The sequence below is a fragment of the Anarhichas minor genome, unplaced genomic scaffold (genome assembly GCF_050575085.1).
Source record: "Anarhichas minor isolate MPS153535 unplaced genomic scaffold, ASM5057508v1 ptg000027l, whole genome shotgun sequence".
Classification (NCBI taxonomy): domain Eukaryota; kingdom Metazoa; phylum Chordata; class Actinopteri; order Perciformes; family Anarhichadidae; genus Anarhichas; species Anarhichas minor.
In genome coordinates this window covers 15,464,194-15,489,563 of record NW_027466473.1, presented here as the reverse complement: position 1 = coordinate 15,489,563, position 25,370 = coordinate 15,464,194, and the positions used below count along the sequence as shown (strand labels likewise).

The window sequence follows — 25,370 nt, the reverse complement described above, 5'->3', positions numbered from 1 at the left end:
TATAGAACTGGCCTGTGATGTGGCGACATCTTTGTTGTGATGATTAATGAGGAAAGCAGCTGTAAGTCAAATGTTTGAGACGTTGTGTTGATACTCCAGACGGCCTCGCACAGTGACGCTTGGATAGACACAGAATCAGAATTTCAAATTTGGTAGCTTCCCTTAAGATGATATTCTGCCGACTGTTTGGTGTGATCAAATGACAGCATGTCTTTTAGGGACAACGGATAGTTAGTGTCTAGTTTTCAGCATCAGGCTTTATGCAATCGTGTGTCTGCTACTATGTACAAACCATAATCCTCCCTCACAAACATGATATTTCAGTTGCAAAGCCTAATCAGGCAATCATAATCTTCTCAAAAAGTTTGGTCATTTGTACATAAGTGCTAGTTGGACATTTCTTGTTCGCAGTATTCTTAAATTAGTGTTATAAGCTTAGCGAACGTCCAGAAATTATTTAAACTCCATTACTTTTCTTTAACTTTGCAGAATATCACATAATGTTATTTTCATTATTCATCTACGTTTTCAGTTAATGTTCCCCACACGCAAAACCTCAGCCCAGGCGTGTTGTTTGATACGTTTCTCACTTTTATTACTACACTTCCATTCTCCTGTTCCCTCATTATTTAGGACAAGGCAGTAAAGCGATGTTGTTTGTCATTTATTTAAATATTAATAAACCCGCAGCTGTGTTTACCGCACATACACATCGCAGCAAACTCAAAACGGATAACTGGTCCAGCAAGTATGCCAATATGTCGGATGACTCTTTGTTAGTTGTTGCTCCAGTTAGAGCGGTCACCTGATGAAACCAACAGAGTAGACAGACAGCGTTTTAGGAAAACACATTTTATTTGGACTTTCAGTAAGTGATGGATTTCACAGACTTGGACGACAGGAACGCAGATCAGTTCAGTTTATCAAAATACTTCAGCTTGCCTGAAGGGTCAGGAATGATCTGTGGGAGAGAATTCATTAAATTAGTGCACAATGAGTGATAGAAATATACTATGTGTATGCTCTGAATCAGGCTGTGACTAATGCAGATCCCTGACAACAAACTAGCCCTGCTTTCCGTGTGTTTCCTGAATATTAGTAAATTAGTAAATCTCCTGTGAGGCCACAAACTAAATAGTCAGGCAATGGTCACCGTCCATTTCTCTGAACCTGAAATGTAAATGCTTTTTGCAAAACTGGACACAAAGACTGATTTGCAAACACGTGGTTCTCGATCTGAGATCGTCGATCTGTCGTTGAACAACACTAGTTAATGACCAAGGATCCAAATCAGTCAGTGATACTCACTGTGTCACTGCCAGGCTTCCATCCGGCTGGACAAACTGTAAGACAATGACACAATTGCAGTCAGCACAAGTAGAATAGCTTAAAAAAAAATTCACTGAGATACACACTGAAAACCAGCTATTAATTTCCTGGTACTGCCGGTAAAATGAGCTCGTCGTACCTTCTCCGTGTTTGTCAGTGTACTGGAAGGCCTGCACGAGCCGCAGAGTCTCATCCACAGATCTTCCCACCGGAAGATCGTTCATGGTGATCTGCCTCAAGGTGCCTTTGTCATCAATGATGAAGAGTCCTCTGAGAGAGAGAGACGGACAGATAAGTGAGACTCAAGAATGACTTCTTAAAATAACCAGCCAAGTTATGAAGCACATTGCAGAAGCATCAAATGTCATTCGTATACATTTTAAAGTGTTTCATACCTATAACTTATCGGCTTTTGTTCTCTCAGAGTGGCGCAACATTGTTTCATTAAGTTAAATCGCCTATAAAACGTAGAGAACGGCCATAACAGTGAAAGTGAAACCGTACCTCAGTGTGTGTCCCTGGTCCTCCAGGTAGACTCCGTAGTCTTTGGCAATCTGGTGAGTGAGGTCAGACAGCAGAGGTATTCTCATCGGTCCAAGTCCACCCTGCTTTCTGGGCGTATTGATCCTGTTAATAACAAGAAAATATAAAGCTATGTTCTGAGTGTACAATTCATAAATGATTCACACCTTAACATCAGCTTGAACCCCCTAAAATTAATTTAGTGAAATTCCAAAGTATTTTGATAATTATTCCACTTAAGGACGTCTTTTATTATTAGGTTTTGTCTTAAGTCTGAGTGCATCTTGTCGGTGTAACGGGGACACGATCTTACCAGGCCAGGTGGGTGAACTGGGAGTCGACAGAGCAGGCGACCACCTCTGTGTTGATGGCTTTAAACTCGGTCATGCGATCACTGAATGCAATGATCTCAGTGGGGCAGACAAATGTGCTGCAAAAGACGGAGCAAACGCACATTTACATGAGGACCGACTCTGTTGTGCAACAACACAAATGAAGTGATTATGTCATGTGTGTCTCAGATGTTACTCACAAGTCCAGAGGATAGAAGAAGAAGACGAGATATTTGCCTTTGTAGTCCGACAGCTTTGTCTCCTTGAATTCACCATTAATGACGGCTGTTCCTTCCCAGTGTGGCGCAGGCTTTGAAACTTAGGTAGGAAGAAAAATATGTGGATTGATGAAACCAGCAATTATTACTGTAACTTTAAAACATCTATGATATGTGTTTAGATGCTGCAAATGACTACATGTAACATGGTTATATCAACATAAATGTGCCGGGAAAAATTAAAGACAGTATAATTTTCTTTTTACTTTCAATTCTGTATCTTTATTTGTATTCTTTGTTTCTATTCAGATTTTGTTCTGCATTGTTATGTCCCATATGGCTCAGTATTATGCACATTTGCTCTTTGTTTGTATTATTTTCTTATACCTACTGTATATGCTTTTTGAAATGCTTCTCTAAAATGATATATTTTGTTCTCTATTCCAGTCCAAGAGTAAGGTAAAATAACTATACTAAAATAGAAAAAGGATATCACAGCGACATAAGAATAAAAACAGGAGAAAAATATAAAATGTATAAGAAGCAATACTGACACAAGTGTCTAATAAAAACTAAAATAGAGAAGTAATATTGGCAATGATATTGAAAAGTAATAAAAAGTTATATTGCACCCGACGTATTGAAAGTAATATTGCACGTGATATGGATATTTCTGTTCGCTTATAAATGTTAAAATCTTTACTGACCTGCCCTTCTTTGCAGTTTTCCTATCTGACATAAAATGCCATCATTCATGTGAAGACTGTTCTTCTTTCATTGCATATTACAAGTAGAAAGAAGTGTCTCTATTTCAGTGGGCAACAGCAGGTGAACAAGAGCGCACCTGCTGGTATAAGTCTATTATAATGTATAACTTAAACACTTACATTTGCTTACAGGACTGCATTTCATATGAACGTATACATGTGCACGTGAGTTTTATAGACGCCTTCGATGGTTTTCTAAGTTATCAGCAGTGTTGGTCATGTGTCGAAGGGGCGGAGGGAGACGCAATCCAATGAATTTTGCACAATGACGTGTCCTTAAAAAAAAACATCTGCTTACAAGTCAGGCCTCCTGTGTGAGTGACACCAACATCTTAAAACGGTCAACTAAGAATTAAACAATAAGACACAGCCAATAAAATGCGAGCACAAGCTGCAGAAGGACGGACACTGTCTGTAAGTTGCATTGTCCTGACAGCAGGACGGATCACCACGCTGAAGCTGCAGGAAGAACAACAATATCACTGCGCACTTTCGTTACGCAGACACCAACTTTCCACCTCTGGATGAACTCACGAGACGAAACTTACTCTTGGCTTTGCTGAGGTGCAGGGAATGGTCGGACACTGGCACGCGGAAAGCCTCTCCGGGATAGACGTGTCCTCCCGCGTAGTTGTGACACTGGGAGTTTTTCACATTAGCGCCTTCGTCTGCAGATGTAGTGGTGAGGAGGAGGAGAGCGGCGCAGAGCGCGCGGAAAAGCTCCTTCTGTATATTAGTGTGCAAGAGAAACTCCATCGCGTCGTCGCTTTGAGCGCACCCGAATGGGGAATGTGTTTCAGCCTTTTGGGCAGGATTTAAGGAGCCTTCTTCCTCCTCTTCCTCTTCTTCTTCTCGATCCAGGTTTTGCAGCAGCTTGCATCCTTGTAGTTGCATTACTGCCATCTTCTGGAGCTAATTAGCTCCCGACGCCCCACTTCCTCTTACCACATTATTTCTCTTTTGACCCACTACCCTCAATAAATAGACAGAAAAGAAATACAACTGCCTGGCCATAATTGCACAAACCTTTTCTTCCTTAGCTCCATGTCTCAGTGCATACATCTACTTTTAAATGCTTGACATTTATCACAAACAAGTGGTTTTGCTTCCATTAGTCCTTACTTTTTCTAATTATTTCTTTATCTAGTTTTATCTGAAATAGTATTATTGATTCTCTTCACTTTATGTCTATATTTGATCTTTATTCTTAATTGAAGTCACCCGACATGGGACTTAATACTCACCCTAAAAAAAATATTAAAATGTCCAAAAAATAGTAACGGTGCTACCTCTACTGGTATTGTCGTCCTATATGAAAAGGTATTAAGTTGAAAGCCACACCCTATTGCATTTATTAACCAGTAATTACTGTGTTGAAAAAGTAACATGCATTGACTACTGTTCATTAAACGGTCAAAGTTGAGAAAAAGAAGAGTACAAAAACTCAGTATCTTAGTCTTTTTATTACAGGGACACACACATAAAACAAAGGTTTCCATGGAGTGTTTGCCTGCGTCGATGTAACAACAAATACTCCCACTGTGGGTATTTTCAGCTGTACGAAGACAGGTACTGACATTTCAAAGTTTAGTCCATCTTCTTATTTGACTAAATACTTTTCACATTACAACGAAAAGGTTTCTATTTTGCTACCCGAGCTGTCAGCAGTCATTTAAATTTTTTTTTTTTTAACAATAATGTGTTTAAGTACTTGACAAGAAAAAACAGACTGAAGTTTAAAATATCCATGTATCTCTGTACATTTGAGCCAATAATGTACCACGGCTGATGTGGTCAAATAGCACAAGACATTTAAGTAGCCCATAAAGCTACTTAACCAACAATACTTAACCCAACATCCCTCTTTGATTTGGAAACTTGATGTGAACAGAGAAGCTCATCTGATGAACTTTTTGCCAGGCACGTTTGGTTTGGCAAGACAAATATTTCAAACTTTTCCCTCGGTATTCCCTACTCTCTCTCTCACATACAGTATTTTGAAAGAAATATAAATGGTCTTTAAGCTGCTGTCTTTTATGGTGTCTTTGTAACAAGGGGTTAAATAATAATTTAAAAAAAGACAAGAACTAGTTAACTCAAAGTGAATGATTTATCACGTACACTTCAGTATAAAGAGTACAAAGCCGATTTTTACAGGTCAGTCTCTTTATGAGATGAACAGTGACGGATGGACACTTCATTACACCTCAAAGGTGACCAGAGAAAACCATCAAACAAGCAGATTTACAATCCACTAAATGTATTCACTTAGGGCCAGATTTACAAAAACCTTCTGACTAAATGCTTAATGTTAAGAGACCTCGAGATTCCTTAAAATAGCTTCAGTAACGTATTGAGCTTCCCTCTAAAATAAATAGAATTACTCACAGATATTAATTCATATCGTCTGGTGCATGTACTTCATACAGGAGGAGAAGACTTTAAATAATCCACCAACGTCAGGGATGGTGATTGTAATTACGACAGCTGTACAATAGCTGAGTTGGCTACTAAGTTAATATTTTTACTAAAACTATAAATAAATATGGGCCGGATTTCATGACATTATGGAACACTGTGACAAAGAAACTGACTTTAGGGTGTTTTGTAAACTGAAACCGTTGAACGAGTATCCAGTTTAGTGTCTTTGTTAATCTTGGTTTCATCCTCAGAACATTTTTGTGAATGTGGCCCAACTGTTAAACTGTACAGTATCGAAATAAATGTACTTGTTGATGGTTCGAGCTCTGGGTCCGAGGCACCATTTTATAGTACATTGTATGATGTGTGTGTGTATATGTGAGGGGCAGCTAATACATTACTGGGTGAATGACGTGACAAAAAGAGTGGGTGATAAAACTTTAGCCAACAGACTTCAGCTTGGTCCACGGGTTCGTGCTGCGCACCTCCAGCGGTGCGTTGTTGTGATACACATGGTTGCACAAATCTTCCAGTGGGGGTTCAGGATCCGTGGTGGCAAACTGAGCAGCATCTTCAATTTCCTTCCTCACCGACACGTCGATCTCCTACAGACACATTGAGACACAAGATTATAGTCATTTGCTGTCGGACTTTTTAGTGTACAGCTGAGGAAACGTGGTTAAGCAGGTGTACTGTTCAATTCGAAAAAATACTAAATCATATATATCATTTTAATACATTGGAATATATGTTTAGGGAAAATTTGAATAGGTCTTGGATTCAAAATCTAAAGAAAACTTTTTTTTTTTTTTTTTTTTAAATCATTAGGGATGATACAGATATGTCAGCTCTTCAGTGGACAACTTGTCGTAGCAGCATATTTATTTGTATTGAACAAACTGAAGATATTTGCTACCTTGAGCTCCTCCACGCTGGCCATGTTGTTGCTGAGCATGCGGTCCTTCAGCAAGGAGATGGGGTCGCTCTTACCACGGACCTCCTGGATCTCATCACGCGTGCGGTAGCTGAGAGGAGAGAGATTGGTGCAGGGATGTTGTGGGGATGCACTAATACAATATATTCTTTTAAACCCGACACCAAAATGCAAGTGCTACAACTTCATGATTTGAAAATCTGGGTATAGCAAGTCCACTACAGCGGGAAGGAGGGTACATGGAGACTACTGTGGGACAGTGGCAGTAGCAAGGGGCAGCAGCACATTTAAGACGAGATTGGGAGGTCAGATTATTAATCAATTAAGAAGTGCTGTACAGATATTACACATGTAGCAATTAGTTACAGCAAATACTTACATTTAAACAAATAAAAAATGACAAAAGATGATCCTTTACCTGACACCAGGATCACTCATACTGTGTCCATGGTAGCGGTAGGTCTGAAGCTCCATGAGAATGGGACCCTGATGAAAAGTAGGACAAAAATAATTGATGACTGCCTGACGATCTAATGTCCCGCTTGATATAATTCAATGTTTTCAACTCACCTTCCCAGCTCGGCAGTGATCCGCTGCGAGCTTGGTTGCTTCCCGAACACACAGGACATCCATCCCATCCACCTGGACATAAGAACAAATCCCCCAAATATCATTGAATTATGATGCGCTCCTTTCAGGAAACACATTATAGTCATTTTGTATAACAACGATAACAACACCCACCAACCAACACTTTTTAAAAACAAGTTTCACATCTCAAAAAATAATAAGTGAGTTTGTATAAAGGGCATTGTGTCGTTTATGGAAGTGGCAGACATATCTTGCTCAAATTGACTAAACTAAACTAAACTAATTCTATTGTCTGTTTATTAGTCTGTTTTATGAATGGGGGGGGGGGGGGGGTTAAAAGAGTAAAACCAGTACCCGGAGACCGGGGATGTAGTCTCCTCTCTTGTAGTAGTCGGTGCTGGCTGCAGACCTCTCCACTGAGGTGCCCATGGCATACCGGTTGTTCTCACAGATGAAGATGGCGGGCAGCTTCCAGAGTGCTGCCATGTTGTAGGTTTCAAAAATCTGACCCTGTGAAAGACAGAAAGCATGTCTTTTAACATAGCACAAACGTATGATGGCGCTTTGTTTTGTTGACATCATTGAGCTTAAACTAGAAGAATAAAGCAAAGTAGATCTTAAACACGTCTGTTTATACAGACAGCTTAGGAAGAGTCTTATTGGATCTTTTTGGGGAGTTGTACCATTTCACTCCTTATGACAAACCGTATGTTCCATAAGTAGACTTATTTCAATGTCATGTATTTATCAATAAACTTGCTAATCCAATGTTTTCCTGTTTCCCTTGAACATGATGAGCAGGTTAGAGCACAGAGGACCGGTAGTAAAGTAAAACCTTCACTACTGAAGAAAGACGGCCCCCTACTTGTGAACGAAGCTGCTGTTGATGTCGTTCATTAATTAAACATAGCTCGACTAAAACCTCTTTCTGTGCAATACCTGGTTGGCAGCGCCGTCACCGTAGAGACTGACACTCAGCTCATTGTTGCCCAGATACTTGCAGGCCAGAGCCACACCAGCACCCAGGGGAACCTGAGGAGAATTCAGAGACGTCTCAGGTTACATGATATAAATCTAAATGTAGAAGGGCCTGTGTCAACATAGCGATTTTTTTTCTGAGGGCCAGCGGTTTTATTTTCCACTGAGGAGAGAGTGTTTGTGACCGTCTAGAGAAGAAGCGCTGCACCCAGCATCTTTTTTTTTTTCTGAGCACTCTGGGTGTTTTTGTGCAGCCGCTTCGAGATCCTCTTTTTGAAAATCTCTGAACTTATCAGAAAAGCGCTGGTTACGTCACTGTAGTAGAAAATGGAGGAAAAAGCTTGTTTTGGCAACGTTTGTCTATCCTGAAAATGTATATGTCCCACAGACACTATCATAACAAAGAGCCCATCTGAGGGAGCTGATTGGCTGGGCGGACACTTAATGTTGCCGGAGAGTCTCATGCTTTCATCACAACACGCTATATCGACACAGGCCCTAAAGCGCTATTTTAAAACATAAGAAGCTGCTTCAAGAAACACAGAATCTTATGTTCTTGTGATTCGTTTGGCGCTCACATAACGTCACCTGGGTGCTGCCTCAAGTTCAGTGTTAACTTATGAATGACAAAACAGATAATCAACAATTTGTTGTTAGTTTCTTGCCATAATATTTCTAGAAAGTTTGTGACTGAATTTCAGAAAACTATAAAAGCAGATCTACTAGTTAAACCTGCTTTTAGTCATCACACTGACATACTGTTAGGACATGCAGATCTATGTTCAAACCCATTTCTGTGACATACCTGCGCTCCAACAATTCCATTTCCTCCATAGAAGTTTTTAGTGTACATGTGCATAGAGCCTCCTTTGCCCTTTGCAATTCCACTTCTTCTGCCTGTAAATTAAAAAACAAAAAAACTTCTCAGAATCAACAGGGATGGAGCTCAAAAATCATCTCAGAAACTAAAATGTCTCAGCGTTGCACACTGACCGGTGAGCTCAGCCATGATCTGCTTCACAGTCCCTCCTCTGGTGTACGTGTAGCTGTGGGCGCGGTACGCAGTGATCAGGTGGTCCGTCAAATTAATTCCTGCTTCGATACCAACAGCACAGGCTTCCTACAAGGACCGAAAAAACAAATAAATCAGAGATATTAATCGTCAGTTTTAAAGTAATGATATGATGATATCCGGTTGCATTTCAAAACAGACTTTACTTTAATGCCATTATATGTTCTTTCCAGCAAACATAAATATTACTATAACATAGAAGTGAAACTCCAGCATCTAGTCTAGAAACAGTTATAGGTCACTCTACCTGGCCGTCATACAAGTGGCAGAACCCTCTGATGATCTTCTGCTTGTACAGCTGATCTGCTTTCAGCTCCATACGCCTGATGGTCTGCATGACGCGGTAGTACTGCAGACCCTCGTCACGAGTCATAACCACTTGAGTGGCCGGAGCCTCATCCAGCTTGTGGATGTCACATTTCTAGAGGGAAGAAAAAACCCATAAAACACACAACCTGCCATGTGCGTTGATCAGTATAGCAGAAAAAACAACAACTTGATGTTTAAATCGTACCTTTATTTCAAAGGTGACCTCGGTTGTGAAGTCGGCGTACGTGCGCGCTGACACGACCGCTGCAGCTCCCTGCCGTGGGAAACAAAGATTTTTACATTTTTACATCAACACTAGAGCCAAAAACGACTCCTGAGTTTCAATATTGACACAAAACAATACTTTATTTCTTACTGTAGAATATATGCATTCTGTGAAAAGGCTTTTCTTCCATTCAACAAAATAAGTCAAAAGTTGTAGATAGATAAAGATAGATAGATACTTTATTAATCCCGGAAGGGGACATTTTTTCACTACAGCAGCATTTATGGTACAGGTAAAGCAATAAAATATATTAAAAATAAAAAATATAAAATATAAAAATGCACAATATATACAATAAAAGTAAGTATTCAATGAATAGAATAATATTAAAATTAACTAATTAAATAAATGTACTAAACACAAGCAGCTGTAGTGGAGCTTTGTCTAAACAGAATATGGATTTAAATCAGGACCTTTATGACCAACAATAGGTAAACAACAGTACGAGTCTGACCAGACATTTGATGGCAGCTTTCAGTACTTGACATTCTGCACAGAACACATTTGGGTTGGTACCAAAAAGAGTACCGAGGGTTGATACCCAGATCTAACATCTGCTACCGTTTAGTGAGACTAAACTGACGTTACGCAAAATGTGCGTTATAGATAAAATACGTGACACGGCATTTAAAACCCAAACCGCTGAAGCTATCATTAAGAGTTTTGATTAATGTGCAGACTTTAGCTCTGTTAGCTAAACAAGCTATCACTCGGCCTCACAAGGTCAGGACAGCGATGACAGTTGTTTTGGGTGAACGCTGGAGGTCTCAGAGGGAAACTGTCATGCAGTGATTGGCTAACACCGTCTGTTGTTTAAATTGTATGTACTCACATTTCTCTGAGCACAAGCCCTCAGCACGTTAGAGATATTGGTCAGCATCTTTCCTGAGCTAGCTCACAACAATCCACACAGGGAACGGCTAACGTTACGTCCTTCTGTCAAGCTACGCCTTTCCGGCTCCGCTCTTCTTCTTCTTCTTCTTCTTCTTCTTTGTTGGTTTTAAACGCGTGCAGCTCACTGCTTCCTCGCTCTGGACGGAGGAGTCACCACATCTCCTGATGGCACACATCGTTGGATATAGGGAGCATATTCTGAAGAAAATAAATTATATATTTTTAGCAATTTGGCTTCTATATTTACTCTCCCCCCGCAGAGTCTTAAAGAATAAGTATCCACTCCCAACTTGGCCACTTTGAGTGGCCACCTTGTGTTTCATCCACAGGGCCCTTGACTTGATATCATCTTCCCTATCTAACTTGACTAAACTATGACTGTTGACTTGGTTGAATGGAAAAAAGACTGTCTGTCCATTTCCTCCTCCTCCTCCCACTCTCTCTGCCATTTCTTACTTATTCTATCTCTGTATACTACCACTCGTTTCTGCCAAAAGAAACTCTGACACCAATGTCCCCCTATCTTAATGCTGCCTTGGCCATTCTGCTATCTCATTTCCCTCTATCCCTACATGGACCCATAACCCGCATTGCATCAGTGCCTCTCTGGCCTATAAATCTGTGTCAGGATTTTCTCCACCAGGTCTGGCCTTCGCCCTCAATCTCTCCCAGCTGAGTACAATCAGGGAAGCAGCACAGTCTGAACACAACACTGCCCCCACTGCTCTCCTTATATCCAAATCTACCATTAATATGTAGTCAATTATAGAGAGTGCCAGCCTAAATCCCCTTTGGTAAGGGGGGAAAACCCTCCTCTCAACATAAACTAGCACACCATTCTGTCCATTTTTTTACACAACACTGATGGGAGGGCAATGGACCTGTAATATCCTGGACTATTTGCAACTTTAATATTGGTAATATCACTGCACGTTTCCAATTCGCAGGCAACTGCTCCGCCAATCCCCACTAGGAGCAAACACCACGCAGCTGGAGACCGAGGCCATATTGCTGGGCCTGCTGGAGAGAAGCGAGGCACAGGAGCACCAGAATCTGGACTGAGCAGAGCAGACTGTCAGACCCCTGTTGCAATGAAATGAGAGGTTTTCTAAAGGGGACGTGGTGCACAGAAACACTACCACTTTTGTCCACAGGGACTGCCAAAATCGACACAAAATGAAAGCTCCTTGTTGTAGCTTTAAAGAGGGCCGGGGTCTCGAGGGAGGCCAACCTGAACATTTGAAATGAACACTTGTGACTGTTATAATAGGTACACAATTAGATCTATGCAGAGTACACTTTATTTGAGCTTTCGGTCCAAAAGACTTTCATCAGAGCAGAGTTATCCTGTAGTTAAATAGTGTGGCACCATATTCTGTAACCCATCAGATTCTGTGACCTGATTAGAGATTTCAGAAATAACAAGAGCCTTCAGGTCACAGCTGCTTTATTGTCCTGTCAAATTCCTTTTTAAAGCTTAACCTCATATTAGTACATATTCTTAAATTCATGTATTATCTGACTCACAGTAAACCTGGGATGTACTTCAACAGAAGGAATACAAGTTGTTTTTTGGACTACAGACAAAATAATGCTGACATGTGTAGTCTGCAGTGCACTTTAGTTGATGGGCACTTAAAGACAATATTACCTTCACTCAGTGCAGAGAGTTGGAAGAATGGGGAGCATTTGGGGGCCCGCAGCTCATTTCTGCCCCAAGGCCCTGAACCAACTGTGACGACTGCAAAGGCTTTTATCATGGTCAGATACTATCAAAGCTACTATTCAAACAGGTGAATACATAAATGCTGGATGGTTCACAAAGCTGTGATAGCAGAATGGTGCATGGTGTACAGACCTGTGTGTGCACCACTAACCCGTAGCCGTCAATATTTGTTCGATCAATGAGCCTTTTTTTATTCATGGCTCTCCCAGATTGATCTTTTAAAAAATGCAAACAGCAAATGCAACTGTACTGCTACTAATAACAACAACAGCAACAACAATAATGATAATAATAACAATTAATAATAATAATTATTATTATTATTTACAGTATTTTTTTCAAATATCTTCAAGTGAGATTTAATAGTGAGGGGGACTAATCGAGACTTCAATCTACTTTCAAGGTAATCTGTGGTTAACTTCTTGTGTGTTATGATAAAATCAAGTTAGGAAACAGTTAATTGTTGCATTAATGTAGCTACAGAGTGCAAACTCGACATATAGGCGAGCACGCAGTGTTTCTGCGTGTTGTCCATCTGCCTGTTGTTGCATTAAAGCAGCTAAATTTGGTTTGAGCTGCGCGCACAGAGGAAGTCCCCCCCCCCCCACATCCACCGGTGAATTGCTGATGGCTTGTGTATCAGGGCGGGTTTATACGCTGCGACGCACAGTGTGGTCGGTCGGTCGGTACACTCGATTGTGTGCGCATCATCGTCTCCGCTCCAGCCCCTGCATCTCTCTCCTCCATTCACACACATAATACTCTCGTGTCCTGCCCGTCATCTCCAGCCTGCACAATGACCTTCAGACCAGTTGAATGGTGTGTGGCTGTTTCTTCCCGCTGTGGCTGTGCGTATTGCTGCTGCCGCGGAGGGCAACGTTAACCTGTGCTGCATTGACATCACTGCGGACTGTTTTGGGTGACAGCACGTCCATTCATTCGAGTGTATTGTTCCTGTGACAGCTGCTATGGCGAAAACAGCCACATCATCCAGTGAAATAGCAGGTGAGCTTGATGTAACGTTTGTTAGGTTTGGTATCATCGCGCTGTCGGGATCTGTTGTGTTTGCTCCTCGATTTAGAGCAGACTCATGAATGACGCAATTGACAAATCCACTGCTTTTGTGCATGATGCAGGCTGTGCGGTCATGATCCGGCACCACTGTTTTGTTTATTCTCTGAGGCTCTGATCAGATTGTTTTCAATGGAAGCAGGTCTAAAATGTGCACTTTTTAATTTCCTTTAGAATAAACGCAAAACCCCAGGCGTTTTTTTATCACGAGTGAAAGTGAGCAAAACAGAACTGGGGTGCATCTTTTGTGTGATTCTGTCCTCTGCCATAGTTTCACAATTTATCATCATTACAGATTTAAGTCACTTTCAAGCAAAATCAGGCTATGTGTGTAGCCGTTTTTTGGTGATGACGCAACTCAATTGGATAAAAGGGTTCAAATGGGTAGAGAGAGGACGGCTGGGTTGTTTCCTAAGACAGACACATGGATTATACTGTGTATTTTGTTTGAGCATCAAATCATTTTGGGATGACTTTGTGGGTTGAAGGACTGGGTCTCAAATTGCATTTACCCTCTATGCTCTGAAAGAAGGAAAATCTCCCTGCAGATTGATAATCAAATTTGACACAATTATGAGTAACTCTATCCAGACAGGAGAAAAGACTTTCCTCTGTCACATTAGCTGCTTCATTGAGAAAGTACTAGGTGAAGAGACATTTTATGTTGGAACTCTTCAAGAACAAAATCATCAATGTTTCACTTTTTGTCTATGGAAGCATCCTGTGCACACTATTTTGTTTTTACAGCTTGAATTTTTACAATAACAGAGTTAATGTTACAGAATAGTGTCTGGACAGCTCTATAAAATAAATACATAACAGAGTATGAGGGATATTCCCCTCATAATAAAAGCTATATAGCGACCACTGTCACACTGTTAGTACTGTAGAAATCAATAACATGTCATCATGGAAAATGATAAATGTTACAAGTTAAGCATGATGAATATGTTAAGTTAAGTCAGTAGAACATAAAAGTTTAGGTCAAGTGAAAAAAACAGCTCTCCTGTCTGACATCAGCTAAACCACATTGAAAAGGCCAGTGTGTAGGATTTAGAGGAATTTATTAGCAGAAATAAAATACAACATAACTGTTTTCATTGGTGTATAATCACCTGAAACTAAGAATTGTGTTTTTGTTAGCTTAGAATGAGCCTTCGTTTCTACATATGGGAGCGGGTCATCTTCATGGAGTCCGCCATGTTGCACCGTCATGTTTCTATAGTAGCCCAGAACGGACAAACCAAACACTGGCTCTTGGGAGAGTCTTTTGTGTTTTTTACGTTACCTGAAGGCCACCAAAGTTCTCCGACATGCTTACAAAGGGAGATGTGAGAGGAGAGGTTCAGTTGGTTGCATTCTGCAGCCTCACCACTACATGCCACTAAATCCTACACATTGGTCCTTTAAGAGGGCCTCGGTGTTGTCTACTCGGTTTTAGTATACACAATAAAAGCCCTGACTGAAAAGAGAGAAATTCACTTGATTAAGTGAGGCAGTTACTATGGCAGTCACATATTGATTCACTGCGTTTTAAACGTCTTTTTATTTCTGTAGTTCACGTGGCAATTTAGTGGCACGTCCAAGATTTGGATGTCATTATTTGGAGACTGTTATCAACTCTTAATCACCATATTACATAATAGATGTGTCTAATACTTTTATCCTGTGATCTCACTCTGGTTTCCTTCATCTTCTATGTTCAACCATTTACAACCATTGTGATATTGATGTGAGAATAGCAGCTTGCTGTTTCGATCAATGCTCCTTGTATTCTTCTGTTTATTTTGTGTGTTAGGTGAAAAGATGGCACCACCGTCCATCACTCTACTTCCTGACAAGAGATCTCCGACAAACGGTCACAGCTCTCCAGCCCGAACTGGAAAAACTAGTGAGTAATCCTCTCCAGCTTTTGTCACACGATGTGCTCTTTCCTTCCAACTGCTTTCATCTGGATGAAAATGACTGACTACGCAGTTATTTGGATTATTACACCATTATATGACTCTGTAGGCCTATACAACAATCAGGACTGCTCTGTTATCAAGCAACATTAACCGAAAGAGGCATTCAGCATCTGTGGAGTGACTATCACATCAAGGACAGCTTCCTCCCCTCTCCTGCATATTGCTGCAGTTTGCCCTTGGCATAGGGCTTCTCAGGCTTTTTGCAACACAATGCATTTAACATAGAGCAGCCCCACACAGAGATGACAAAATGTTTCCCTCTTCTGGTATCAAAACAGCACTGCAGGTCAGTACTCTGGTGCTGATGTCATTCCTCTTTAGACCAGGCTGACTGTGCTCTCTCTCCTTCTGTCATGGTGATCCCAGCTCCATCTAACACAGAGAAGAAGCCACAAATAAATGGACATGCGTTGCCTTCACACATCAATAACAACCATGCAGGTAAACAAAGTAAGTCTCTATCTTTTGCTTCCATTAAATTGCTTTTCTCTCTTTCTCCTTTCCATGTTTTTTCTTTTGTTGTTCTCTGACATCATTATTCATCTTTCAGTTGTGGAGGGTTATATGAAGACAGACGACAGGATGCGATTAGCCAAAGAGAGACGTGAGGAGCGGGAGAAAAGCCTGGGTAGGTTATGTCCTTTTCTTGTGCAAATAAACAGGCTGATTTGTTTGAACTGAGAAAATCTGAAATGCCTTTAAATTCCTGTTCCTGCTGGGATTATCTTTTCAGTGCAGTTTTCCCTGCAACGTTTTTTGTCGTGACATTTTTTTCTCCACAGTTTAATTGGTTATGGAAGGACTTTTCTAGCCAGTAGAAGTTGAGTTCACTGGCTTTTTGATATGATGAGCTATGTCACTTGAGACAATGGGACAGTAACATAGGAAAGTCCACCAAAGTAGGTCATGTAATCATGCAGTCCCAGCAGTTGCCTCATGATGACAAGGGTTTCTATCTACATGATAGTCTCGCGTGTGTATTGACAGATACAAACTCACAACACACATAGAAGTTCAGATAATACTGAAAGATTTTCTGAGTGTTTAGTTACATAAAAAATACACTTAAAATGAATTTTGAAGAGAGAGATCAAAATTGATAAAATTCTTGTTGCAAAATAGTAAAACATCTTTTATTTCTTCCGTGGTATATATTCTGAACTCTACACGACCAGCCAAATAGTAAAAAGCCACCGGCAACCACACGGGACCATTAATTCAGATTTTTGTCCATGAAACCTGGAGCACAATTTATCGTGTCTCTTTCAGTGGCCAGGGACGGGCTGATCAGGGAGAAGGAGCGCAGAGCTCGGCTGCAGTACGAACGCACAGTGGAGGAACGCTGGAGGCGGCTGGACGAGCAGAGGCAGAAAGAGGAGCTCCGCAGAGCTGCAGTGGAGGAGAAGAGGAGGCAGCAGCTCGAGGAGGACAGGGTCAGCTGACTTAACAAAAATCATAATGAATTCTAATCTAAGTATACACTATTGCCTATCTCATTTGTGATTGTGTGTGTGTGAAAGATACATAGAAAGATTGTTCATGTGCCTCATCCCTGGCAGTGTGTAGAAATGACAAAAAAACAAAATAGTGAGGTGACAGTGTTCCAAATAAGCTGTGTTGCGTTCAGGAGCGACTGGAGGCCCTGATGAAACGCTCTCTGGAGCGCAGCCTTCAGCTGGAGCAGAGGACCAAACGCTGGAGCAGAGGCTGCCCAGCAGGAGCAGGTACAAAAGAGCTTACAGCTGCAAACAGAGGTGGTTTGGGATACAAGAGGCATGGATGCAAGACCTGAATGACCTGAAACTGATAAGCAGCAGGATATGGGAGAACAGTTTTTTCCAGAGGGATTGCATTTTGCTGTATTTCTGTGAGACACCATGACACAGTATGCGTGTGTGTATGTATGCTATAGGTTTGTCCGTGTGTGTGTGTAAAGGAGAGCCTTTCTCATGGCCCGATCATTGCTGATAGCCTGGCTGCTGAAGTATGCATGAGAAGAAATGTGTTCCTGGATTCCCACAGAGACGGGATGGCGTTACATATCTGCACTGGTGTCCATGTAGCACTAAATCACACCTTTTAAACTGTGGTGGATGATTGACATAATGGAGGTGGGAAAACAACACTGAAATTATCTGTGCGCATGACTGTCTGCCACAGTGACATTTACGATAGCCGCTGGGGAGTCACCACAGTTGGAGATTTTCAAAGCCTACTCAACGTAGCTTTAAATTAGACCAACATAAGGCATTACATCACACCATCCCTGCTGGTATGTTAACTCCCATCCAGGTCTTGACAGCTGGATGAGGAATTGCCCAGATAAACTGTTCATAACGCTCTGTCTGCTCTGCTCTGCTCCGCCCGCTGCCTATAGGTGACAGTGAGAATGCCCCACTCCCTTTCTCTGCTGCCTCCGCCTTTTCCCATGGCATTGCCTCCCCCCTTCCTGCTGTCAGCGAATCTGGTAAAGTTAAGCCCCCCCCCCCCCTGACCCTCCCAAATATATCACCCCTCCTGTTCAACCAACAGTTACCATGTTTGTGTTTGTCTGCCTTTTGGCAAGCTGAAACTTAGACCAAAGGCAAACATGTTCTTCCTGTGATGCATGCATGTTAAGCTGCCCTGTTGTTGAGCCTCTGTGCAAGTGAGATATAAAGTACTTCTGCAGGCTTAGGCTCTGGTATGTTTGCTGTGTTTGTGCTCTGTTGCAGTGGCTTTATTTTGAGCCACTGTCACAAAATGGAATAGCAACACTGTGGAGACAGGCTTCAGGGATGCAAATTAACAGGCACATGTTATCGGTGCAGGAGCATTTACTGGCACATATCCAAACTATAATGTAACCTCATATTCAGGCAAAAACAAGCGGAAACATTTCCATCTTCCTAATGTTCTCGAGGGACTTTTATTCTTCCCTCTCTTGAGAGGAAAACTCTGCATTATGTCTGCAAGCGGACCAGCATGCAGGAAAAAGAGGACAATAAGAAAATGCAACAGCATCGGCTGAATCTTTTCAGCAGTAACATGTTTTGCTCCGTTAATTTGTCCCCTTCAGCCTGGCTTTCCTGTATGTTTGCTTAAGTAAGAACACATGTTCAGTATACATGACTCTCTTTCAAATTTCCCTAGAAGTCAAACTGCGGATTAGTTTCCCCAGATTAGTAACCTCTCACAAATTACAAACAGGCTAAAGGACAACAGATCAGAATGACTTGAAAATCTCAATGATCCTAAACACTAGAAGTATTATTTTCAGCTTGTAGATGAGTCAGAAGTATTTGTTTCATTTTTGGTAACATATCTTTCAAAATGAAAGCAGCTGAGTGGTGATGACTCCGGGTCCCTGGAGCAGACGGTTTGGGGGATTAATTGCACATGACCTAGAATCGACATAAAACAGACACAGATACAGCCATCTCACTGAGAGGGCTGTAGTCTTTGGAGATTACTCTTTACAGATGGTGACAGATGGATGAGAAGTTACAAGAGATGGCAATAAGATCTTCGTTCTGTGCGTAGGGCCTTTGCTTTTGTGATTGTGAGTTGAAAAAAGGTCTGTGTGTGTGTGGTTTTTCATTTGCTGTCATTGTTTTGGGTGTGGCAAAGAGAGATGTGTGTGCTTGCATGACACTGCATAGTAGCATACAGACTCAGGATTAATTCCGAAAGATAGCAGTGGCATTAACACACCCCATTATGTCTGATGGTTGGCTGCATCGTTTGAACAGACTGGCAGTTAAAGGACAAAGACGTGTTCAATAGCAGACCCTCAGTCAGTTCTAATCCAATTCTGGGAAATCAATGTCCTCTTTTTTGCCGGAATCAGATCAAAACTGTGTCCCTCCAGGACAGAGGTGCTGACTGGGCGTTGACCTGGACAACGTTCCTCTTAGAAATATTTTCTAGATTTGAGCTTTAAGTTTGCAGGTTTTCTACCCAAAAAGCTGATTAGCACAACTTCAACCACAGAAGATAAAACGTATCACTCAGTGGACCATGGATGCCTGTATCCCATATACATTTATACCTTCTGACTTGCAACAGACCTGCCAACTGACTTTGGCTGCAAAACATGAGTCTGTAAGCTTCGGCTGGGTGCAGCACACACTGCCCAGTCAAGCCCTCCCCCCGGCTACTGTATTAGCACCCCTCTGTCACTTTGAGATTTGATAAGAATGGTGTTTGTCGTCATGTAGCGCCCTGCAGCCCTCACAGGTCACCTTTCCGCGGCTCCCTGAACCCCGCAGATCACAACAGAGCTGGACTTCAAGGAGGCTCTCAGTCCACTCCCAATACCCCCAAGGTCAGACCTCATACATGTGCTCTACCTTGGCATAATGTATGTATGCCAACATTTGTAAGAATCAAACACTAATGAATACGAGCTGCAAAATGTATTAAATCCCTCTAACACTGCTTACAGAAAGAGCGGCTGCGCAGAGAGAGAAGAACTGCATCTCCAGGTTGTGGATCCCCTTTGAGAAGATCCGAATCCCCTGCGAATGTCACCAGGCACTTGGCTTCCCCTACTACCTCAAAGTAAGATTATTTGTTTGGTAAAAGGCGGGCAAACGCTGCTGTCAGCAGGGAGCATTACCTTGTTCACACAGCATTATTTTAACGTATCTCTCCTGTCATGAAACACTTCATTCTTAAGCCAAAAATCTATCTGTGTGCAGGCTGGCATCTAAAATGCGTTCCCATTCTCCGAGCAATGCACATCAGTACCATTACTCTCCTACAAGACAACGTTCAAACCTGTCACCGGATGATAAGAAACCAGAAGACAAGACGCTGGAGAGACACGGAGAACAATCCAAAGTGGCGAGAAAGAATACCGACATCAAGAGCACGAATCCATCTTCACAAGATGTGAAAAATGTGGTCAACGCTGAAATCACTAAATCCAGACCATCTCAAGGAGAAACCTTGGATAAGCATCTCAGAGCTGACACATCTGAAAAAAACCAGTCCCCTGACAGAAAGGACCACATGTCTCCCAATGTGGATTTCTCAGAGAAGAAGATGCAAAGCAACGCTCAGGATGGTGACAAGAAAAAAGGTGGACTTCATTCAAGTGACAGCAGAGTATTTGTAACCTTATACTGCATTAAGATTTTGAAGCACACTTGGATGATCTTACCCCAGTCTTTTCTGTGTGTTTGACAGAATCAGCACCATGTGCGTCCACGGGGAAAGTGGCAGCTGGCATGACAAATGCAGAGGAGGCTACCAGGCTGCTGGCAGAGCGAAGGCGTCAAGCGCGAGCTCAGAAAGAACTGGAAGAGAAAAAGCGGGAGGAAGAGGAACGGTGAGTTCATTGACGAAATTATGAGTAAGAGGCTGCAATGATTTGTCTGTGGGATTTAAATCTTTGAATGTTTTCAATAAGTGTATGTATGTACCATCAGATACAGGGAAGAGCAGCTGAAGAAGCAACTCGCACAGGAGCGGCAACAGCAGGAGGCAAAGACTCAACAACTGAAGGAAAAGGAGAAACATGAGGAAGATCTTAACAAGCTGAAACAAGAAGAGGACAAACGAAAGAAGGAGGAGCAGGAGAAGGAGCTCCAGAGCCAGATGGACAAAGAGGTGAGAGATGATAAGAGGCAGTTGTTTTTTGCCCTGTCACTGTATTGATTGGATTTAGATTTTTGGTAGTTTCTATGTGAATTTCAGGATAATCTTTGGCACGTCGTGTAAATTGTGCTCTGTCTTAACAGAAAGAAAAAGCCCAAGTCCAAGCTCAGGAGGACGCAGAGCGACAGCGGCAAGACAGAGAACTGCAGGCGCAACAGGAAGAGGAGGAGAGGCAACTGAGAAAAAAGGTCATTTTAAACAGAAACATCCTGAGGACAGTCACAGCACTCATTGCATGTTGACTGCATGTTGCACTTGAACTATTTTAAACTCTGAATTCTGGAAAGTTCACACAGTGATTGATTGTTAATGCATTTTTTTGCAGAGAATCGAGGAGATCATGAAGAGAACTAGGAAGGGTGAAGCTGACTTGAAGGTACTGTGAGAGACGCCCCCTGTTCTCGTACAGTAGTCCGGCTGCCTTTAAGCACCTGCTGATCATGTGATTTTTCAACTTTCATTTATTAAGACTCTGACTTTCTGTTGTTATCATCTTTATTAAATTATTTTGTTGGTGATACTTTGGTTTTGTGTCCTGATTACCACAAACATTGACTTGATCGTCTCTGTTCTGCATTGAATCAGAAGGAGGAGCAGGTGGAGACGAAGCCTGTCTCACCACCAGGTTAGTATGTTACTCAGTCACCCTGCCAATACTTACGTTTGCTTGCTGCCCCTGCTTTCTCTACCCCGCTCTGTATGCCTTGCAGCTGTAAAAATGCAAACAGGGCATGTATAGGTTATGATGGGATTCATTAATTGGCTTATTTAGAGCATGCACTGCAGTAATGTACATTTGTATGACTTGGCTTGTGTGAAATCTTGGCTTATGGACACACGCCAATATTTTTTTTCCAGCATTCTTGTTATTTTCTTGTTATGCAATAATTCTAATGCATTGGCAGAAGGATGAACAGCTATGACCCTTGTCTACATCAACCAAGCAACTTGTTTGTTCTTTGGGCCATTCATTTAAAACCATCTGGTGGAGGATATACACTATTTTGTATAATATGGAGCAGCAGCCAAGGACTTTCCTCTTGGTGCTGACAGGGCACCTTTTAAAGTCGAGCAGTGTCCTGGGAGCTGACTGTAAAATTAGCCGCTCTTGAAAACGTCCTTGGAAGATTCCTTCAGGGACTGCTCTGCGAAATGTGAGCCTCACGCTTTATTTGGAGTGTCCTGTGTTAAATCTCAACTGATTTGGGTTTGACAAATGAGCCAAAGTCAATATTTAGCATGAACTTGTCCAGTAATTATTCTATTAATATGGGGCATCCAATATGACTGCTAGCGGGAATAGACTCAAATTAAATCCAGTTGATGTTAAATGGACAGTCCAAATAAAGTGAAGCCCACTGTGATGTTTTTCATTCTCCGCAGGTGAAGTAAAGACTGTTCAAACTAACGCTCAGGTGAATGAGCAAACGATCAAAAAGGTTGAGTTTCAGGTTAAAGAGCAGGTCAGCACGAAGGAAAGTGTCCTGGGGAAGAGAGAAGCAGCAGCACAGATGGACAATCAGAAGAGTTTGCAAGTTAAAAACAACACCCATCAAGTGACACCAACACACAGTGTTCCTGACAAGAGACCGGACACCAAACAAACCAGTGAAGAGCACAGCAGCCAACTGAACAGAGAGGCCAAAGCCTGTGTTCTCAAGCAGCAGGAGAGAGTGGTGGAAATGAATGTAAACAAGCAGCACAGAGCACATGTTAGAGCCGCAGACCAAACTAATAAAAAGACGACAGCAGATGCTAAAGTCAACCAAAGGGAGAGCGGTATGATGAATGGAGCGGTGAAGAGTGAAGGAAGTGCCTTGAAGAGAAGCCATCTAACTGCTGAGGTAAGCAAACAGCAAAGCCTGCATGTGTCAACAGCTGCTAAAAGAGGGGAAGTCATCAGACCCTCTGTGGGGACCCTGTCGCTGGGACACCTATCACCACCAATCATCAAGCTGGAGCCCCTAGGTGTGAAGAGTATGGGGTCATGTGATGAGGTGCAGTCCATGGAGGTGAGGTGAGACATCAGGGAACCCTGTATTAATATTATTATTAAAGAGGTACTGACCAAATGACATACGTGGTCTTCGAGGACACAAATATTATATGTAATTGCTTTCTTTATTATGATATTCCAGCCCTGTTTCAAAGGAGGAACTGATTTCAATCCCAAAGTTCTCGCCAGTCAACGAAATCCAGCACAGCAGCATGAGCAACACCCGGGCTCTCGAAGACCTGATCGACCTGACAGGCAGCGTCACCTATCCCAAAATGTCCTCTGAAGGCAACGTCGGCGACTGCAACAAGAACCTGATTGAGGGTGTTGTTAGTCCCATGGCGGACTCAAAGCTCATTGGGATGTCGTCTCCGTCCTCAAATAAACTTAGCATCCAGTAGTCCGTTAATAATCTCTCTCTGTTTCTCTCTCTCTCTCTCTCTCTCTCTCTCTCTCATTTTCCTACTCTCTCTGTCACACAATTTCACTCACGGGACGTCACATTTTGAGTGTGTGTCACTACATTTATGGGAATAGAGCCATAGACATTGACTTAAAATAAACTGTAAACAATGACATGCAATATAAAGAAAACAAATATTCTATATTCTAATCACGTAGCAACTGACAATTTGAAAGTATGTGTGAAAGATTTTGTTTAATAGTGCGTTTGCTGGATGAGCACATGTGACAGAGGGTCAGGGAGAGAAGCTGTGTCTGGACTTGTGAAATAATTATGAAAAAAGACAGGGTTTTAAATATTATAGATATTTAGGAAAAACACACTATTGCTAATGTATGGTAAGAATCTCTAATGTTCTCTGCACAGATTCCTCACTGGGTCTTCAGTCTCAGTACAGGAGTACCAAAGCTCAGAGCATTGATGACAGTGTTTATACCTCTAACTTTCCACGTGCCCTCTTTAAGCCTTTAAATCGAATGCAATGTTGCTGGGAAAGGCATGACTATTTCATTTTCCTGTTAGCCTCATTTTTAATACTTCCAAAATGTCTCTCCAAGGTTATGTTGTTCGTGCATGTGTTGATGATTGATTTGGCTGGAATTTAAAGGATTTATCTGGCTAACTAGACTCCAGCAGGACTCCTTTACTCTTCCTAACCCAGCAAGGTCTGACCGCGGGATTGTTATGAGATGATTTATCCTTTTTTTAATCTTTAACTGGGACTTTTCTAACTGCACGTAAGTGAGGAGGATTATTCCAAAGCTGTCGACTTGAATATTCGAACATTGAGGAAATCAGGCATCAACACAAATGATGGCACATACCTATACTACATATTTGCTGCAGACTAGAGTGAACACTTGGACTCTATTGTGAATGTACAGTAATTGCATTCATAAAAACGTATTTAACGTCAGTGATTCCATGGATTTCCAGCGATGAAAATAGTGACAGCTGAGCAGCTTCATGTCATTTAAAAAGTTTTCTGTAGGTGTGCCTTGCTATGTAAAGGGTTTCCAAGGCACAGCGCTTATGGATACATTAATCTATTAGACATACAGTAAAGTACATAGATTCCAATCAATAGATATCTGGCGGTTGATGTGTAAGACTGAAGTGCTCTGTGGCAGGAATGTTTGCCTAACAATCAACTTGTAAGCGTGCCCTGTAGCTATAAAGATGCTGTTAAAGTTTTTTCCCCTCCATCATCTGTGTGGTCCTGTGTAGGAATTATCCAGCCGGCTCCTTTAACTACATGTGATTACAGTAGAAATGCCTTGTGAGGGACCGATTAGTTACTGTTTTTTTTTGTGCAAACCATTTTACAGTCTTCTGACTGTGTATCTTTTCTGTTTAAGCTACTGGGATTGTTGTGTGCAACCTGTACTTGAACCCTGGTTGGAAACGCTTAATTAACCTGTGCCATGCTGCAGAAAACAATTATACCAATAGCGTATACACATTATTATGTCATTATAAAGGGGCATTTAGATTTGTGTTCCTCAGACAATACATCATCTGGAAAAACAGGCGATTTAATCTTCTTAAATTAAATTACGTTATATATATGTTGCATACAATATTTGAAAGGGAGGATTGGCTGTTTATTTGCATATTCAAACACTGCTGTTTCACATTGACTTAAGTTATGCTTTTTTTTTTTTAAAGGGGACTCATTTGAAAATAAATAAATGTTACAGTATATACAAATGTTACAGTATATACAACCACTTCAAAAAGTATTCAAGTTTGCTCACGCCCATATTTCAGAACAGTCTTTCACAGTCAGCTTAACTCTTTAAATTATGTAATTAGACTTTGTGCATAGTTAGCATGGTCATAACAATGTTA

The 25,370-nt window shown here is 41.6% G+C and overlaps 3 protein-coding genes across 5 annotated transcripts; 1 reads left to right on the top strand and 2 right to left on the bottom strand.

Moving 5' to 3' along the window:
- Window positions 1-836: 836 nt before the first annotated feature.
- Window positions 837-4,086, bottom strand: prdx4 (peroxiredoxin 4). 3 transcript variants are annotated; one of them, XM_076101606.1, is made up of 7 exons: window positions 3,717-4,086; window positions 2,384-2,501; window positions 2,165-2,281; window positions 1,834-1,956; window positions 1,469-1,599; window positions 1,309-1,343; window positions 837-961 (listed from the first exon to the last, which is right to left on the bottom strand). In XM_076101606.1, exons 1-7 carry the CDS (start codon window positions 4,069-4,071, stop codon window positions 911-913), a joined length of 930 nt encoding a protein of 309 aa, XP_075957721.1. In that variant the 5' UTR covers window positions 4,072-4,086; the 3' UTR covers window positions 837-910. The 3 variants fall into 3 exon arrangements, with proteins under 3 accessions (XP_075957721.1, XP_075957723.1, XP_075957722.1); XM_076101608.1 differs by lacking the exon at window positions 3,717-4,086 and adding an exon at window positions 3,289-3,328; XM_076101607.1 differs by lacking the exon at window positions 3,717-4,086 and adding an exon at window positions 3,109-3,269.
- Window positions 4,087-4,612: 526 nt separating this feature from the next.
- On the bottom strand, window positions 4,613-10,738 carry pdha1a (pyruvate dehydrogenase E1 subunit alpha 1a). Its single transcript, XM_076101605.1, has 11 exons — window positions 10,592-10,738; window positions 9,679-9,747; window positions 9,412-9,585; window positions 9,086-9,212; window positions 8,898-8,989; window positions 8,054-8,146; window positions 7,469-7,624; window positions 7,094-7,165; window positions 6,942-7,009; window positions 6,506-6,614; window positions 4,613-6,194 (listed from the first exon to the last, which is right to left on the bottom strand). The coding sequence occupies exons 1-11, from the start codon at window positions 10,637-10,639 to the stop codon at window positions 6,030-6,032; spliced, it is 1,173 nt and encodes a 390-aa protein (XP_075957720.1). The 5' UTR covers window positions 10,640-10,738; the 3' UTR covers window positions 4,613-6,029.
- Window positions 10,739-12,491: 1,753 nt separating this feature from the next.
- map7d2a (MAP7 domain containing 2a) lies at window positions 12,492-23,457 on the top strand. The gene is made up of 18 exons (XM_076101473.1): window positions 12,492-12,503; window positions 13,306-13,384; window positions 15,249-15,341; window positions 15,784-15,858; window positions 15,968-16,045; window positions 16,687-16,850; window positions 17,045-17,141; window positions 17,795-17,884; window positions 19,617-19,723; window positions 19,844-19,959; window positions 20,100-20,482; window positions 20,590-20,731; window positions 20,832-21,012; window positions 21,144-21,248; window positions 21,386-21,436; window positions 21,649-21,685; window positions 22,444-23,077; window positions 23,199-23,457. Exons 1-18 carry the CDS (start codon window positions 12,492-12,494, stop codon window positions 23,455-23,457), a joined length of 2,703 nt encoding a protein of 900 aa, XP_075957588.1.
- Window positions 23,458-25,370: the final 1,913 nt, after the last annotated feature.